Source organism: Coenobita brevimanus, chromosome 104 (assembly GCF_032717465.1).
Source record: "Coenobita brevimanus isolate Jiangsu-jjx chromosome 104, ASM3271746v2, whole genome shotgun sequence".
Lineage (NCBI taxonomy): Eukaryota > Metazoa > Arthropoda > Malacostraca > Decapoda > Coenobitidae > Coenobita > Coenobita brevimanus.
The window spans coordinates 5,823,942-5,840,184 of NC_137057.1; the positions used below are offsets into that span (position 1 = coordinate 5,823,942).

The 16,243-nt window shown below is 44.5% G+C and overlaps 1 protein-coding gene across 1 annotated transcript in view; it reads left to right on the top strand.

The window, feature by feature from the left end:
* Positions 1-4,461: 4,461 nt before the first annotated feature.
* The window catches only part of LOC145415969 (putative glutamate receptor), a 62,360-nt gene continuing 50,578 nt past the window's right edge, over positions 4,462-16,243 (top strand). The window contains exons 1-2 of the mRNA XM_080285071.1: positions 4,462-4,594; positions 6,404-6,663. Of these exons, the coding sequence (XP_080141197.1) occupies positions 4,462-4,594; positions 6,404-6,663 (393 nt within the window). The remainder of the gene's footprint in view (positions 4,595-6,403; positions 6,664-16,243) is intronic.

A 16,243-nucleotide genomic window follows, 5' to 3' on the forward strand; every position in this document is an offset into this window, starting at 1 on the left:
CGCGTGACACCTGCATTGGGGCCTAGGTCTGTTTGGCTGGGGAGGGATAGGAGGGGGGAAATGGTGGCCGGATATTCTCAGAGGAGTTTGGGCAATAGAGGCAGTGCGGGTGCGATGTTGGGGCCTTTCAACAGCATACCATGCAAACATCTCTCTTGTGAGCTTCCTCACAAACCCTTCAAAGGTTTCCTGAACTCCTGTTGTCATGGCGTGAAGGTGGTGGCAATTTAGAGCAGTGATGTCTAGCAAGTGAAAGAACAGTTTTTTATACCACTTCATCGTGGTCCTGGCACACTCTACCGTCGATATCATGGAGTCTGAGTGGTCCATGACACACTCAGGTTTCCAAATGTGACGCCTGTTCTCGCTCCGGTAATCAACGGAATCAGTACGGTGCATCAAGGGGCGGTGAACAAGAGGCTTACTTCTCTATTATGGTTCCACACAGTTGCAAGGATGCTGTTGGCTTTGAAGAAGACAACCTCATTCCTGTCAAGTTTCCCCCCTACCTTGGCCATGTGACACCGGTTCACCTTCACGGTTCCACAGATTCCCGTTTCATGCATGTGAAGATAACGAGCGAGAAGAGGGCCAGTGTACCAGTTGTCCAGGTAGAGGACGTGACCACGATGAAGGTAGTCTTCTATCATTGTCTTTACCACTGCTCCCGACAGTCCAATACTCCAATCTTCAATTATGTCTGTCTGTGCACCGGTGTACAAGACTATGTCTCGCACGTATCCAGTCCTACAGTCGCACATAACAAAGATCTTGAACCCAAAATGGTGCCTTTTGCTGGGTATATACTACCTAAATGAAATATTACCTCTCCACAACACGAGACTCTCGTCTATGACGAGGTCTCTATAGAGGTAAAATGACGAACGAAAGGTTTGCCTCAGGTGATCAAAGACCAACTTAATTTGCCTCATCTTATCTGTGTCGTTCGCATTTGCAGGATCATGAGCATCATACAAATGGAGGCGACTTGGAATTTGTTGAAACCGATTACGGCTCATGACTTGCCCAAATAATGGTGTAAACATAACAGGGTCCCTTGTCCAGTAAGCCGAAATTCTGTTTTTTCGTATAATACCCATCAAAAGGACCAGGGCCAAAAATAGGAACATTTCTGAAAGGGAGACAGGGTAATCATATATGATAGAATGCCTACTTCTTGTTCCCAATCTTTCATTCTCAAGGCACTGGGTGCTTGCAAAAAGGTTGGTTTGGTAAACAATCTGCTCCACGAATGCCTCACTAAAAAACAGGTGGAAAAAATCCAACCTGGTGGAATTACAGTGAATTCCGGGAGCAATGCAGCCAGCGCGCCCCTGCTCAGTGAAGGGGTTAATGAGGGGACAAAAATCACTCCCATCCTCCCAGTTCTATCTATCTATCTATTGCCAGATGCCTCAATCCCGTTTGGGGTGGCCACAAACAAATCGCCTCCAAGTCGCCCTGTACCCCACCATTTCACTGCCCTGCTCCCAACTCACACCCCCCTCTCTCATATACCTCTCCACCCCATCCCTCCATCTCATCCTCAGCCTCCCCCTCCCTCTTCCCCTCTCCACCTCACTCACATACACTCTCTTCGTCAGTCTTTCACCCTCCATCCTCTCCACATAGCCAAACCACCTCAGTGTGTTCCTCATAACGCTTCCTATCACATCCACATCCACACCACAACGCTTCTTTATACCCTCATTCGTCAGCCTGTCTCTCCACGTGACTCCACAGGCTCCTCTTAAATAACTCATTTCCACTGCTCTCGTCCCCATTACCACCTTCGTCTGGGTAGGGAGGAGATGCTGGTGGTGGAGATTGGGGAGAAGGAGTGCAGAGGGCTTCCCCACTCTCACTCCTCTTCCCTCTGCCTTTACCCTTTCCCCTTCCCTTACCTTTATGGCCTTGAGGAACATTAGGGGGCTGTGGGGATGACGTTGGGGAATATTGGGAAACATAAGACGTGCTGGGGGGTGGTTCCTCCCTACCTTCCCCCTCCATCACAACACCACATGATTTTTCACGCACCCTAACTCGCCCACGTGTTTGGGGATATTGAGGAGCATAAGAAGTGCTTGGGAGTGGTTCCTCCCCACCTTCCCCCTCCATCACAACCCCACGAGATACAGAACGCACCCGCACTCACCCATGTGGCACACCCCGCCTCCTCACACTACCTAGGGAGAGCAATGACTCACTCACGCCACTCTCACTTTCTATACTTCTCCCTGCACTTTCCCTTTCACTCCCCACTCGCTCCACGGCACTTCCTACCTCCCCAAACAAAATACCAGGCCCGTACCTGCTCATCCGATGTGGTGTGCACTCGGGGCCACGATGAGTAATCACCTTACGTCCATACCACGTGGCAGCACGTCCCACAACCCTGTAATCATCCTCGTCCTCGTCCTCGTCATCAAATTTGGGTTCCACATCACGTTGGGGCTGGGCATAGGATGTTGCACGTGGTTTCTTGGCCGGCTGCCTCTCACTAGCAGCACGGTAAGTCACGTACTGCCGCTTCCTGGGGTACGGGACTTCTTCATCACTGCTGGTGGTTTCCTCCTCCTCTGGCTGCACATAATCTTTGTTAACAACCTCGTCGTCCAGTGGGGAATCACTGTCGCCTGTAAAGGCATCCAGGGTGGCTTGAATTTTGACCTCTGAGAGACCTCTCGTAGCCATGTCTGAGCAGGACCGTTGCTAACAGGTGAGTGGACGAGCCGTGGGTTAGCGCAGGTCGTGAGGGGTCGCCGAGTGTCCCCACCTGGTGGCAGGTAGGGAAAGGTTAAGCGAGGATACATACCGAAAATCAAGCACGAAATTTGAAAATTGTGGAAATTATGCACTTTGCAATTGCACGACGTACCGGTACGTTGCTGGGACTGGCAAATGCAAAACGTTGCAACGTACCCATACGTCGACGGGACGGGGTGGGTTAATTTGCTCGGTGGCACCACAGGTGTGCTGCTAGACACATATATATAAAAAAAAAAGTTTTCAAGCTGGTTCAACATAAATTCAAAGTCTAGCCGGACATATTTATATTGAGCTTGTAACCTAGCCTGCTTCAACTGGATTTTTTCGCTAGCTACGGATGAAAAATTATGCTCGACATAAACAGGTTCCACTTCCACCTTCTGCATGTCCTTGCATTAATATTAAATATTGTCCACCTACTAAAGCCAAGCAGTTCATTTGTCTTTATATTGTTAGGTCATAACTCTTAATATTGTTCACGAATTGTAATTCTACCTTAGTATTTTTTTTTTTACCAAAGTTAATGTTGGCAACACTTGCGAAACAAATCATATCCCGATCCTGATCAAAACCATGTTTATGAAACACAGTTCAGATGGATAGCATAATCTCAACATTAACTGTCTGACAGAAACCGTGTATCCTAGATGCGATTTCTAGTTTTGTTACAAACCTTCAATAAACAAAACGGGTAAAAAGTAAAAATTAACACAAGGTAGAAATTATATAAAATAAGAAAAAGAATAATTAAAATACCCACCCCAGTGGGAGACCCCGGTAGAGGTGGCACAATACCCATGGCATGGAGGAGCCACGGACCAGGTGTCGAAATACGCACCCCAGGGGGAGACCACAGGGAAGAGCATAAGGCGCGCATAAGGCCCAGCCAAGACGGGCCTGTATCCCCCATGACCTGGCAGCCCTCTTCCACTCAACAGGACCAAGAGCCGCCCCAGTGGACTACTCTACAGCTGGGCCAGCCCTAGCCAGAATTGGGGTTGGAATTGTATCTATACAGTCCCAGGCAGCACCGCAATGACAGCCACCGTCCATGTTGGGAAGGAAGAAATGGCCACCGTGCACCCTTTGGCTGCTACCCCCTGCAGGACCGCAGAGACGGCCACCATCTACACCAGGAAGGAAGGGACAGCCACTGTATGCCCTTCGCCTGCAGCCACTCCTGGGAGGAGCACCACATTGACGGCCACTGTCCACACTAGGAAGGGGAGAACAGCCACCGTATGTCTCCCAGCTGTGTCCCCAGAGAAGGGCAGAACTGCTGTGACTGCCACCGTCTGCACCGGGAAGGAAGGGACGGCCACCATATACCCTTCGTCTGCCACCTTTTCAGGGAGCAGGACTGCGGTGACAGCCACCATCCGCACCGGGAGGAAGGGACAGCCACTGTATGCCCTTTGCCTGCTGTCTCAGGGGCAAGTGGAAACGCAACAACGGCCACCGTCCACGTCAGGAAGGAGGGAACAGCCACCGTACATCCCTCGTCCACTGCCCTTGTGACTACCCCTACAAAGGAAGTCCCTTGCTCGCCTCACCACCCACCTAGAGGCTGAGCGGGACACCCTTCTCTCTCTCCCCACAGGTGCAGTTCCCCAGAGGGGTTACAGCTGGAGGAGCTCTGGTGAGGTCCTGTCATGAGCCTGAGGGTCAGTGCCCTGCAGCCAGTGCCGGGTGATGCCCCATGCTGTTGGACTCCTGACGGCGACTCGTCCCAAGGGAGACCGTAGCCCCCACATGCCCCGGGGCACCCCAAGGACTCCGAGGCAAGACATCCCCAGCTCCACCAGCAGGCAGTCCTCCTCCAGGAGTAAGCGAAGGCAAGCCCACCAGGTCACCCTGTTTGGCCCCCGACCTGAGGGAACATCTTCCTCATCAAGGCCCCACTAAGGAAGAGCCTCCCTCCACACCACCCACCAGCCCACTCCAGACGCCCCAGCCCTCGGCAGTAGTCCCGTGCATCCTGCGAGAGGGCATACCTGACGACATACCTCCCATACCCGGGCAACACCTGTAAGGAGCCCAAGACCACAGCAGCCCGGGCCAGAGTCTGTTCATCCTATTGTGTCCCCCTGACCTGACCTGTGTATGAGATCAATACTGTAACCTGTTTAATATTATAACTAAGGTAATATACATGTAATGTTGGTTGACACGAGTTATTATGCTCTGTTCCTCTTGTTGTGCATTCTAGACCAGGTCTTCAAAGAGAACCCAAGCTCAGCAGCTCGTGTTCTGAGGACGAGAAGTCGACCCTAGAACATGCAGCATAGCAATAATAATAACAATGATGATGATAATAATAATAATAATAATAATAATAATAATAATAATGTATAAAAAAAAGATAAACACGTAAATTTTGGTAATGTACAAGGTAACTCCGATATATGACAAAAACAATCTTGCTTTTTTTTTTTTTTAACAAACTGAGACAAGGCTACTTACCACACAATGCTTAGAAACCAACAAAAACTGTAAGGTGATGTAATTATAATTACTGTCTCTCTAATTTTTCAGAAGCTTAATAGTAAAGAGTAGTGCAATTCAAAGGAGAAACCACGAAAAAATATACTTATAAAGTAATCGGATATTACAGTAAGAGTCGCCGTAAAGAAGTAAAGCACTGTTTCCAGGGCCTGCTTGTACAGTAACTGTATGGATGTCCACCCAACAGAGCACCAACTAATAGTAATGTAGCTGAAAACCACCGCTGTACTCATGTTCTTACTTAAAGCGGTACACGTGTGTTTATATAGATAGATGAATAGATTCCTAAGCTCCCGGTTATAAGTTTGTATATCTGTATTGTCTTTATTTTGTGGCAGCAGCATCCTAAAACAGTAAAAAGTTTCGAAACTCTCAAAAACAATTGTAGTTGACCACGTACTGCGTTGCACCTGAATAGCTGTATATTTGAAAAAGAGGGAGTAACAAAACATTACAGACATATACTTACATCTATCTACATAATCCTAGGTTCGCATCTGACTGTCTGTCTGCAGTGCCAACTTTGTAAGGAGCATCACACTAAAGCAGTTTGAGTATCAACAAACTCCCAAACCAATGCTGGTAAGGACCCTCTGTAGTGTGCCTTAAGACTCACATACCCAAATCCGGAAATGTCGAAGGCAAACCCATTTCGTGTCAGAATTCCCATAAATGCGACGCATGGGCGCAGGGCAAAACATTGGCTACACGTAAACATCTACATCTGTAATAATAAGTTTGTGTTTGTGAACTGCGTCTATCTCTCTGTAATTGCACCTTTGTGAACAGCATCACGCAAAAATGGCAAGAGGTATCAACAAACTCCTGAACCATTACTTATTGAGGATTCTTTGGGTTTACTTTAGGTAAAAATGGTTTGCCTTTTTGCAGTTAAAAAAAAAAATGGATATTTCTTACAGGCAGAAGATGGTAAATTTCAAAGCCTTTGATAGCAGTGATCCATGGTGAATCGAGAGGTGTGTGTGTGTGTTAATAAATTTATCTATTTATTTATAATCAGTACAGGCATAACAATGATGGACGTCTTAGAAGCATATCAAATTTCACACACAGTCTGCAGCCTGTAATGCCAGGTGGACAGATAACCTACTAAATTTTCGTACTCCAGACGTCACAGCCATCGGAACAGGGATCATAATGATGGACTTAATGGGTTCCCGTCTAAACTTCACGTACACGGTCCAAACCGTAACGCCAGACGGACAGTGGGCAGACTACATCAACGGGACGTGGACAGGACTGCTGGGACAGCTGGTGAGGAGAGAGAAAGACCTCACCTTCAACAACGTCGGCATCTTGCATGATAGGCTGAAGGTCGTGGATTTCTCAATACCATTGAAGACTGATGCGTTCAGCGCTGCTCTCGAAGTAAGTTAACGCCTTGAATCTTATTTCAGCATCGCATGCTGCAAGGTCATCTTATTCTTGAAATAAAGCCTCAATGCACTCAAATCATGAAGCATGCAGCACCCATGTTCACGGCACATGTTCCCATGGCCACTCTCCACCGCACACAACAACTCGTTTTTCCCTCTTATTTCTTTGTCATCCACGCAGATATCTTCAGCTCCCTCTACCGCACTCAGACCACTTAAATTAAAGCATCAATTTTTGGACGGTATACAGTCATGCCCTACCCTAACCACCCAACCTAGCTGCCCCAGCACACACCAATATTTCAACCCATTTCACCCATTTCTTTGCTCATCATGCTGTTTCTTTACATGCTTGTTTAATGAGGGAAAAACAGGGGTCACGGTTGACAAATGAGCGTGCTTATTTTATACCTTTTCCTCTGATGCATTTTTCAACAAAATACTTGATACTTTTAAACAATACTGTTGAACCTGGGACAGACTTTCCGAACTGGAGGAGTTAAGTACTGCCTCCATTATCTTTTTAACTACAAGGCACTCTCCCAGACTGAAGCAAGTCGTTCGGGAGCAGCAAAAGTTAATAAAATATTCATTATCATCAACGATGTCGGTATCCTGCACAATTAACTAATATTCATAGATTTTTCAATTTCATGACTAGTGATTCGTACAGCACCGTGTTCATAGCTAGTTAATCCATTGAATTAGATAATGTATTTCTAATGTTAACTCCTTTAATCCGGCAACGTGTTTTATTGACTTATTCGTGCTGCCTCCATACGATCTATTCCACGTTGTGGAGACATTTTTCAGCGAAGTCGTAAGTGAAGGTTAAACCTATCCTCGCACTGCTGACACTTCTACAGATTTATCTGTAGATCTATATTTTTGTGGGAATTTTCAGACTGTAAGATTTTGTTTGAAAAAGAGGCTTAAACTACATATTTTTATATGGGAAGACAATTTCCCTACAAAATAAGTACTTCACTCTCTTCATTGATAAGAAACTCAACACATATAGATATCACTTCAGCTTTCTGATAATTTTTTATAAAGTTCCCCAATAAGATGATATTTCACATGCACTGTTTGATCTATCGGTTCCATTGTGAATTAGTCAGCAAAGCAAACTCTGCCTTTGTATAGCGGAGGAATGGACACAAAACGATATAATCCCACCTGGAAAAGATTTGTTGGTGTGGCAGGTGGGGGCTTTCACCATCCACTCACTCGATATACGGCTGCTCTCGGGTGACTGCTCTTTCCTCTCTTCCTTCCTTCTTTCCTTCCTTCCTCTTCTGTCTTTCTTTCCTTCATTCTTTCCTCTTCCGTCTGTCTATGGGTGACTGTACAGTAGAGTCTACACTGAGCGACAAGCCAAATGGTGTCCTGTACACCAGGAAACCATTTACTATGCTGGGTGGTAACCATATAACCAAATTATGGCGCCTGGTGGTTTAGTGGGTAATTAAGGCTCATCAATAGGATTGGGCCCGTGCAGGTGTATTTCCAAGGGGTGGTTGGGGTTTATTGCTCACGTAATGCCACTCAGGGATGAGTTAGGATGGTCACTCTCATCTCCAATGTCAGGACCAAATTACCCAGCCCCGGCATCCTACGCTCCTCATGGGGCAACACAGGATTAGATGATGATGATGATGAAAAGTTCTTGTATTTGCATTAAATATGGCTTGGGTCCAGTGCTATTATCGGTTAATATGAGTGACAAGTCGATTACCACAAGTACTTTTAGACTGGAGGGTTGATTTGACTTGTAACCAAGCAGATTCATTTGCTGCTTTATAATTAAGGTTCATAAAATGTCATGCAAACACTGTTTTGTATCAAATTTTCTGAGAGGCCCTGTTCCATCAGATGATAACAAACCGAATATACACAGTTCACTGTTTTTCGAATTTAAAAAAAAAAAATCCCTTCCCTGTCATAGTTCTTTCTTTATCTCTAAATACTGTAGTGATATTATTCTGGCCAAATTCAATTTCAACTTATGCAATGTGACGTCTCTGGTCAATTGCAGAAAAATTCATGGGGATCAAGGGGGGAGGGAGGCTGTGGAAAATATAAGACCTTCGTGTAATCCTCCATTTCCAACCAAAGTTGCAGATTGTGTTATAGTGATTTTCACAGAATGGTCACTTTGGCGAAACTACATTTTCATTTTCTTTTAATCTACATATTTCCTAAATTTCTCGGTGACAACACCGCTGTCCAGTTCGAAATGTCACTCCCGAGAGCTGAATAAAATTGTGTGAAGTTCACATGAATAAGATTGAAAGTCATTCATTAAGTTGTAGAAGCTAAGCCGCGATAGCAAAGCTGGTATTGTTTTCAGTTTGTCTGTCTGCTTCACTACCGCTCAAGATATCATCACAAAATCTTACAGGTGTGTTGTAGGGAAGATATTTGGTCAAAAGTTCGAAATTGGTGAAAGTAGGTCAAGGTCTGTGTGTCTGTTACTACGATAATTTAGCAACCGCTCAAGATATCACAAAATTATACAGGTGTGTAGTAAGGATGAAAATCTGTACGAGTTCGAAACTGGTGAAAGCAGGTCAAGGTTATATACCGAGCCTCGCTATATATTGTTACGTCCCCGTCCTACACTGCCACAGGCTCCAACAGCAGTAGTACAGTAGTACAGTATAGGAAGGACGTTGCCCAGTGAGTTGTTCTTCCTATGGTCAGCCTTTAGGTGTACAGTGCACAGAATCAGCTCATGCATCGTAAATAAACACTGGTTTCTTAAGTTCACTGTCTTTATTTTCCAAATAGTTACACTGAATGCTTTCCAACTTCAGTTCACTATTCTCACGAGCATTGGAGCTTTATAAAATTTACTAACTACTGTACAGTTACACTTAATGCCTGACGACACTTCACAGTTTTAGAAGTTTCGATGATATACAAACTTCAATAACTCTTCACTATTTGCCAGCAACACTTCACTGTTTTCACAAGTACCAGAAATGTACAAACTACACTGACACTGCACCAATACTCAAACTGAACTGAAGACCGAATGAACTTGCTCTAGTCTCCTCCCCATCCTTATATAAGCCTGCATTGTTCTAGAATTATCTACTTCACAGCTCTAGTGTATTCCAGAGTGAAAGCACAGTTACCAACTCGGAGACAACCAAAACATGCCAGTTTTCTTACAGTACATAACACTATAAATTATTTACCATACAAACTTAATTTCAGTTACATAATTTAACCCGCCCCGTCCCGTCGACGTATGGGTACGTTGCAAAGATTTCCATTTGCCAGTCCCGGCGACGTACCGGTACGTCGTGCAATTGCAAGGTCCCTAATTTGCACAATTTTCAATTTTCGCGCTTGATTTTTCGTATTTATACACGGGACTCCTTCCTCTATTCCTCTACAAGATGCCAAGCAGGGACAATGCCTTACACCGCATAACCTCCCCCCTCCCCCCCTCACGCCATTGTCTCGGCAATTCACCTGTTACCAGTGACCAGGCCAATAAAGACATTCAGGGCCAGAGTGATTCCCCAATCGATGACAATGTGGAGGACAAGGTTTACATAGCATTACAGGAAGAAACAGTCAGAAATGATGATCAGGTAATGTGGGAAAAAAAAGTCATGAATGGTGATTAGTTAGTGAGTGAAACAATGCTTATAATGCCTATAATACTGCTTGAAAACCAATATACTCTCATACTACATATAAATTCGTACCAAGTAAATAAATAAATACCGTTTATGAGTGGATAAAATAGTTACCCTCCCATAGAACTCGTTTTCTTTGGTGCCAGCATGTTAGAAAACCCAGTCAGGTAAGGAGGAACTCCTACCTGGATTGAGTTTTTTAAACCTCAGGTGAGCGATTTCTCTATGAATTTTCGATGTTTCTCACCAAAAGCGGAGGTTTTAGTCAAAAAAACAATTTTCGAAAATACCTCGGGACTGGGGGATGTCGGAGGTGCGGAAAACTTCAGGACGTGACGGGTTAACAATCACATAAATAACATCTTATTGAGAAAAAGAGCATAAAAATCAAAGCATAACTTAAGAAACAACTACGCTCACAAATAGTAGGCAAACTTGCAAATCTGACACGTACCGAAACCAACCTACGGTACGAGAAACGTCAAGAAACATCTCGGCTACCTAACTGGAAAATCTCTCTTCTTAACATTATCCCCTCCCTAGGTATTTGTTGTCCCAACAAAACTACACAGTATATACAAACATAAACCTTAATCCTAATAAAACATCTAACTATACACAAAATAACCCTTAAACTTGTCAGGTCTTCTTCTGGGTCGCTTCCGACAATGTCCTTGCTCCTCCAAACAGTCCATTTCTCCTGGAAGGTCTTGGCCTTATTCCTGATTCACAGCTTCTCTTTGGCAACTGTCACCATCCTCTTGCTCTTCAGCTCAGTGGTCCTCAACATCCTCGGTTGCAGGAGAGCACGATTCCTCAGAGACGTCCCAGCTGTACTGTCCTGGCCTAAGGTACTGCCACAGACGGTTCACATATACCACCTCTGGGTAAGACTTCCTGTCTTCCCAAATCCGATGTTACGTCTGAAAGGCGGTTCAACACAGTGCAAGGCCCATCCCATAGGCTCTGCAGCTTTGGTGATTGTCCCTTCATTCGCTGAGGATTGTATAAGTAAACTTGGTCACCATCCTTGAAGCTCACTTCACTTGCCTTGACATCATACTTGCACTTCATCACCTCTCCCGAAAACTTCAGGGCTCCTCTCACTTGATGATGTACCTCAGCCAGCCTTTCCTGAAGGTGCTTCACATAGTTGGAAGTGTCTGTAGGCAGCTCTTCACCAGGTGGTCTTCCCATTAGCAAGTCAACGGGTAAGCGTAACTCATGGCCCAACATCAGTTTTGCAGAAGTGTAGCTGGTAGACTCATGGGATGCAGACCGATATGCCATCAACAATGCAGGTAATTTCTGCTCCCATTCTATTTGTCCCTCTACACAGTACTTTGCCAGTCCTTGTCCCAGGGTCCAGTTAAATTTCTTCACCATCCCATCTGACTGTGGCCTTAGTGAGGTCGTCCTGGTCTTCTTGATCCCCAATAACTTGCAGCATTCATGGAACACAGCAGACTCGAAGTTTCTACCCTGGTCTGAATGTAGCTCTTGTGGCATCCCAAAACAACAGAAAAACTGATCAACAAACACCTGAGCAACCATTGCAGCCTTTTGACCGGGGATAGTATAGGCTTCTGACCACTTTGTGAAGTACCAGTAATCCATGGCGACACATATATACCAGTTCCCTCTTTCAGTGAGTGGCAGAGGTCTATCAATGTCCACCGCGACTCTTTCCATTTGTGCACCCACCTGGTACAGCTGAAGAGGGGTGCAACCACGTTTCTTGGGTCTCTTCTTGGCACAACACACATCACAGGCCCAACATGATTGTTCAACATCCTGGCGCATGCCAATCCAGTAGAACCTGTGTCTCAGGTGGCTTAGAGTTTTCTTCACTCCCAGGTGCCCACTGGTGATCTAGTTATGGGACTCATCCAAGATCTCGAACCTCATCATCTTCGGAGCCACAAGTTGCCAATACTTGCTAAGGCCATTGGCTGTCTCCCACTGACGCTCCAGCAGTCTGTTGTTCAAACGAAGAAGGTCCCACTGACTCCAATAGCTCTTGGTCGCAGGGCTTAACCTGGAAACTTCTTCCCAAGTTGGTTGCACTGTACTCCGCTGCAGCCACTCTAGCACTAGTTGTAAATCTGCATCCTCCATCTGCATCCTCTTCAGGTCTGCTTCATCTGATGTTGGCCATGTCACTTCATTACGGTGGCATTTCTTGTTATGGTCTTCTTTTTTACTACACTGCTTGCCCTCTGTTCTTCCATCTTCTTGCACAGCATTCATCAAGGTTCTCCCGCATTTCCTCAGTGGTGGGTCTTCTTGGAAAGAACTGGCTGGTTGTCACCTCGTCACCAGCCTTCACTAATTTTCCCTCATCCTTCTCATTGGGACACTCGTAACTGAAGTGTCCCAACTCACCACATGTCCAACACCCATTTGTTGCTATCTGAGATTTGCTTGCACTGTTCCGTTCTTGCTCCTTCTTCCATTTTTAACAATTCACCTTCTTGTGTTCCAGCTTCCTGCAGAACAAGCAACTTCCTCCGGTCTTCTTCTGTTCCCTCTTCCACTTGTAGCAGTCCTCTTTTCTGTGTCCTGGTTTTTCAGAGTACCAGCAACTTCCTACAAATTATTCTGTTTCACGTACCTGCCCCTTTCTTGCCTTGAATCCTGCACTAAGACCTGTCTGAAACATGGACGTACTGGACCTGACATAGGACTCAAACTCTAGAGCCCTGGCTAGTGCTACTTGCATGCTTCTTGGTTGTGCCTGCTTCACTTGCACTTTCAACTCTGCACTGTCAAGGGTATTGATGAACTGGTCTCTCAGAAAAATAGCCAACAGGTTAGGTGTAGCTCCAGTGTACGCCTTATATGCCAAACTATCCAGGTCATCAGCAAGCTGTTGTAGGGATTCTCCTCGAGCCTGTGCATGGCTCCAGAATCTTGCTTTGTAAACCTCAGTCTGGTACGTGGTTCCATATCTGTGCTCCAGCACTCTTACTAAGGAATGATAACTGTTCCTCTCCATCACTGACATATGGCCTCGAATTTCCATTGCGGCACCCTTAAGGCTAGTACCAAGCTGCACTGCCCTCTGCCTATCATCCCAACCATTCTGATCCGCAAGTAACTCAAACTGTGTACGGTAAGCTTCCCAAGATACTCTACCATCAAATTCATGAGGTTTCTTTTTAACTGGATCCCCATTATAGCCATGCACTTCACTGGTTTGGGGCCTTAAAACTTGGGCATCGTAATTAAGTCCAGGACTTAAAACTTCTGCATGCTGACTATTCAACCCTGTAATGCTAACTTTAAATGCCTGGGATCCGTCAAGAATCACCATACACTGTCCATTTCTTTCATATGCCCTCTGTACACTAACCTGAGGCTCAGCAGTGCAGTATTTCTCTACAGCCTAAATTTTCTCACTAATTATCTTCACATGGTCAACTACATGCTCCAACTGGTTATCTACATGTTGTCTGCACTCCATCACTATTCCCTCACTAATCTTCAGCTTGTTGTCCACATGCTGTTTGCACTGTCACTATTTCCTCACTAACTGTCTTCAACTGGCCATCTACATGCTGTTTAACTCCATCACATTATTGCTTACCTCATACTTCTGCTGCTCTAGCTTGGCATCTACTTCCTCCTTAAGCTGCTGCTGTTCTTCCTTCATTTCCCTCATGAATGCATCTAGCTGTCCGTGCAGCCACAGTTGTACTTCCCTCTGTTGCTTCTGTAATGCCTCTTGGGGTTGTTCATATCATTCTTTTTGTTCCTCACGTTGTGCCTCTGGTTGTTCTTTGAGTTCTTTCTTTCATTCATTCTATGCCTGTAATCGTTCTTTGAGTTCTTTCTATTCTTCATTCTATGTCTGCAATTGTACACTTTGGGCCTGTAATTGTTCTTGTAGTTGTAGACTTTGTGCTTGTAATTGGACACTTTGTGCTTGTAGTAGTTTCATAACTGCACCCAGTGATGCCTCTTCCTGCATAGCTTGGCATCTTTTCTGGACACCTTCTGCCTCCATGTCAAAGGTTAAATTCAATGCAGCACTTTCTAAAAATCCCACTCCTGACACCATTGTTACGTCTCTGTCCCACACTGCCACAGGCTCCAACAGCAGTAGCACAGTAGTACAGTATAGGAAGGACGTTGACCAATAAGTTGTTCTTCCTATGGTCAGCCTTTAGGTGTAGAGTACACAGGATCAGCTCAGGCATCGTAAATAAACACTGGCTTCTTATGTTCACTGTCTTTATTTTCCAAATAGTTATACTGAATCCTTTCCAACTTTAGTTCACTATTCCTACAAGCACTGGAGCGATACAAAATTTACTAACTGCAATTATATTTGATGGTTGACGACACTTCGCTATTTTTACAAGTTCCGATGACATACAAACTTCAATAACTCTTCACTATTTACCCACAACACTTCACTGTTTTCACAAGTACCAGAAATGTACAAACTATACTGACACTGCCCCGACACTCAAACTGACCTGAAGACCGACTGAACTTGCTCTAGTCTCCTCCCTATCCTTATATAAGCTTGCATTGTTCTAGAATTATCTACTTCTCTACAGTTCTGGTGTATTCCAGGGTGAGAGCACAGTTACCAACTCGGAGACAACCAAAACATGCCAGTTTTCTTACAGTACATAACACTGTAAATTATTTACCATACAAACTTAGTTTCGTTACATAATTTAACAAATAATCACATAAAAAAACCTTATTGAGAAAAAGAGCATAATAATCAATGCATAACTTACGAAACAACTACGCTCACAAACAGCAGGCAAACTTGCAAATCTGACATGTACCGAAACCTACGGTACGAGAAACGTCAAGAAACATCTCGGCGACTTAACTGGCAAATTCGCTTCTTAACAATATGTATCGGCTCGCGGCTGGTGTGATTCCCTCCTCGTGTGGACCTCTAGTTTTTAAGCTGAATTAAATTGTCTGACGACGAAAGTAACAGAATTTTCTGGATTTCTGTTATCATCGGGGTTTGGGAAGACTTGCTTACCCGTAAGGTGACGAGAGGCCAATCCTAAGGTGAATGAACTCGTCTGACCATATAGTACGACAGAGAGTTGTCATGAATATGTTGATAGCCGTGACTACTGAATGATATGACATCATGCTAAATGTAATTCATTCTTCAGTTAGAGCATATATTTAAAATTTAAAGCTATATCCAGGAAAATGTCAATCAACTTTGGATGCCATTTTGTGCTTAAGGGGTTACATATAAACTTTCAAAACTATTCATTGTTAAATAACATACAGAAGTGGGCAAAGTCATTCAGAAGTAGCAGTAATAAAATATACAAATACATTGTAGTGAAATGATTATAAGGAACAGGATCATAACGATGTGATGATGATGATGATGATGATGATGGGCTCCCAGAGCCAAAATTTAAGCAATCGGACAAAAAGATCTTCACTGTTTAAGTGCAAAGTTACTCTCAAAGCCACACTAACCTTCGTAGGAGTCGCGAAATCGTGTCGCCAAAATAGTGATTTGTTCTTTCTTACTTCTTCATCAACCTTAACCCCAAAATTTAAAGACGTACACGGACATCTAACGCGAGAAAAAAAATAAATATATAAAGTAAAATGCTTACAGATGCATTGCAGTATGAGTGTTACAAATTAAGAACTTTCTCTGTCTCCCAGATGACTCAGAAGAGCAAACAAAAATTTTATTACAGAATAACTGTTGAGATATGGGAGATGGAAAAGGTGTAGGAACGAGATGAAAAAGGACAGAAATAAAAGAGCATCAGGAATGGGAGGAGATTCAAAATTCTATAGCCAGTGCTACATGACATCCGCTACAAGTGTTTTGTGAGTACAGTGTGGAATGTAATAATGGCTATAGAACTCCGAATCTCCTACCATCTCAACTGCTCTCTTGTT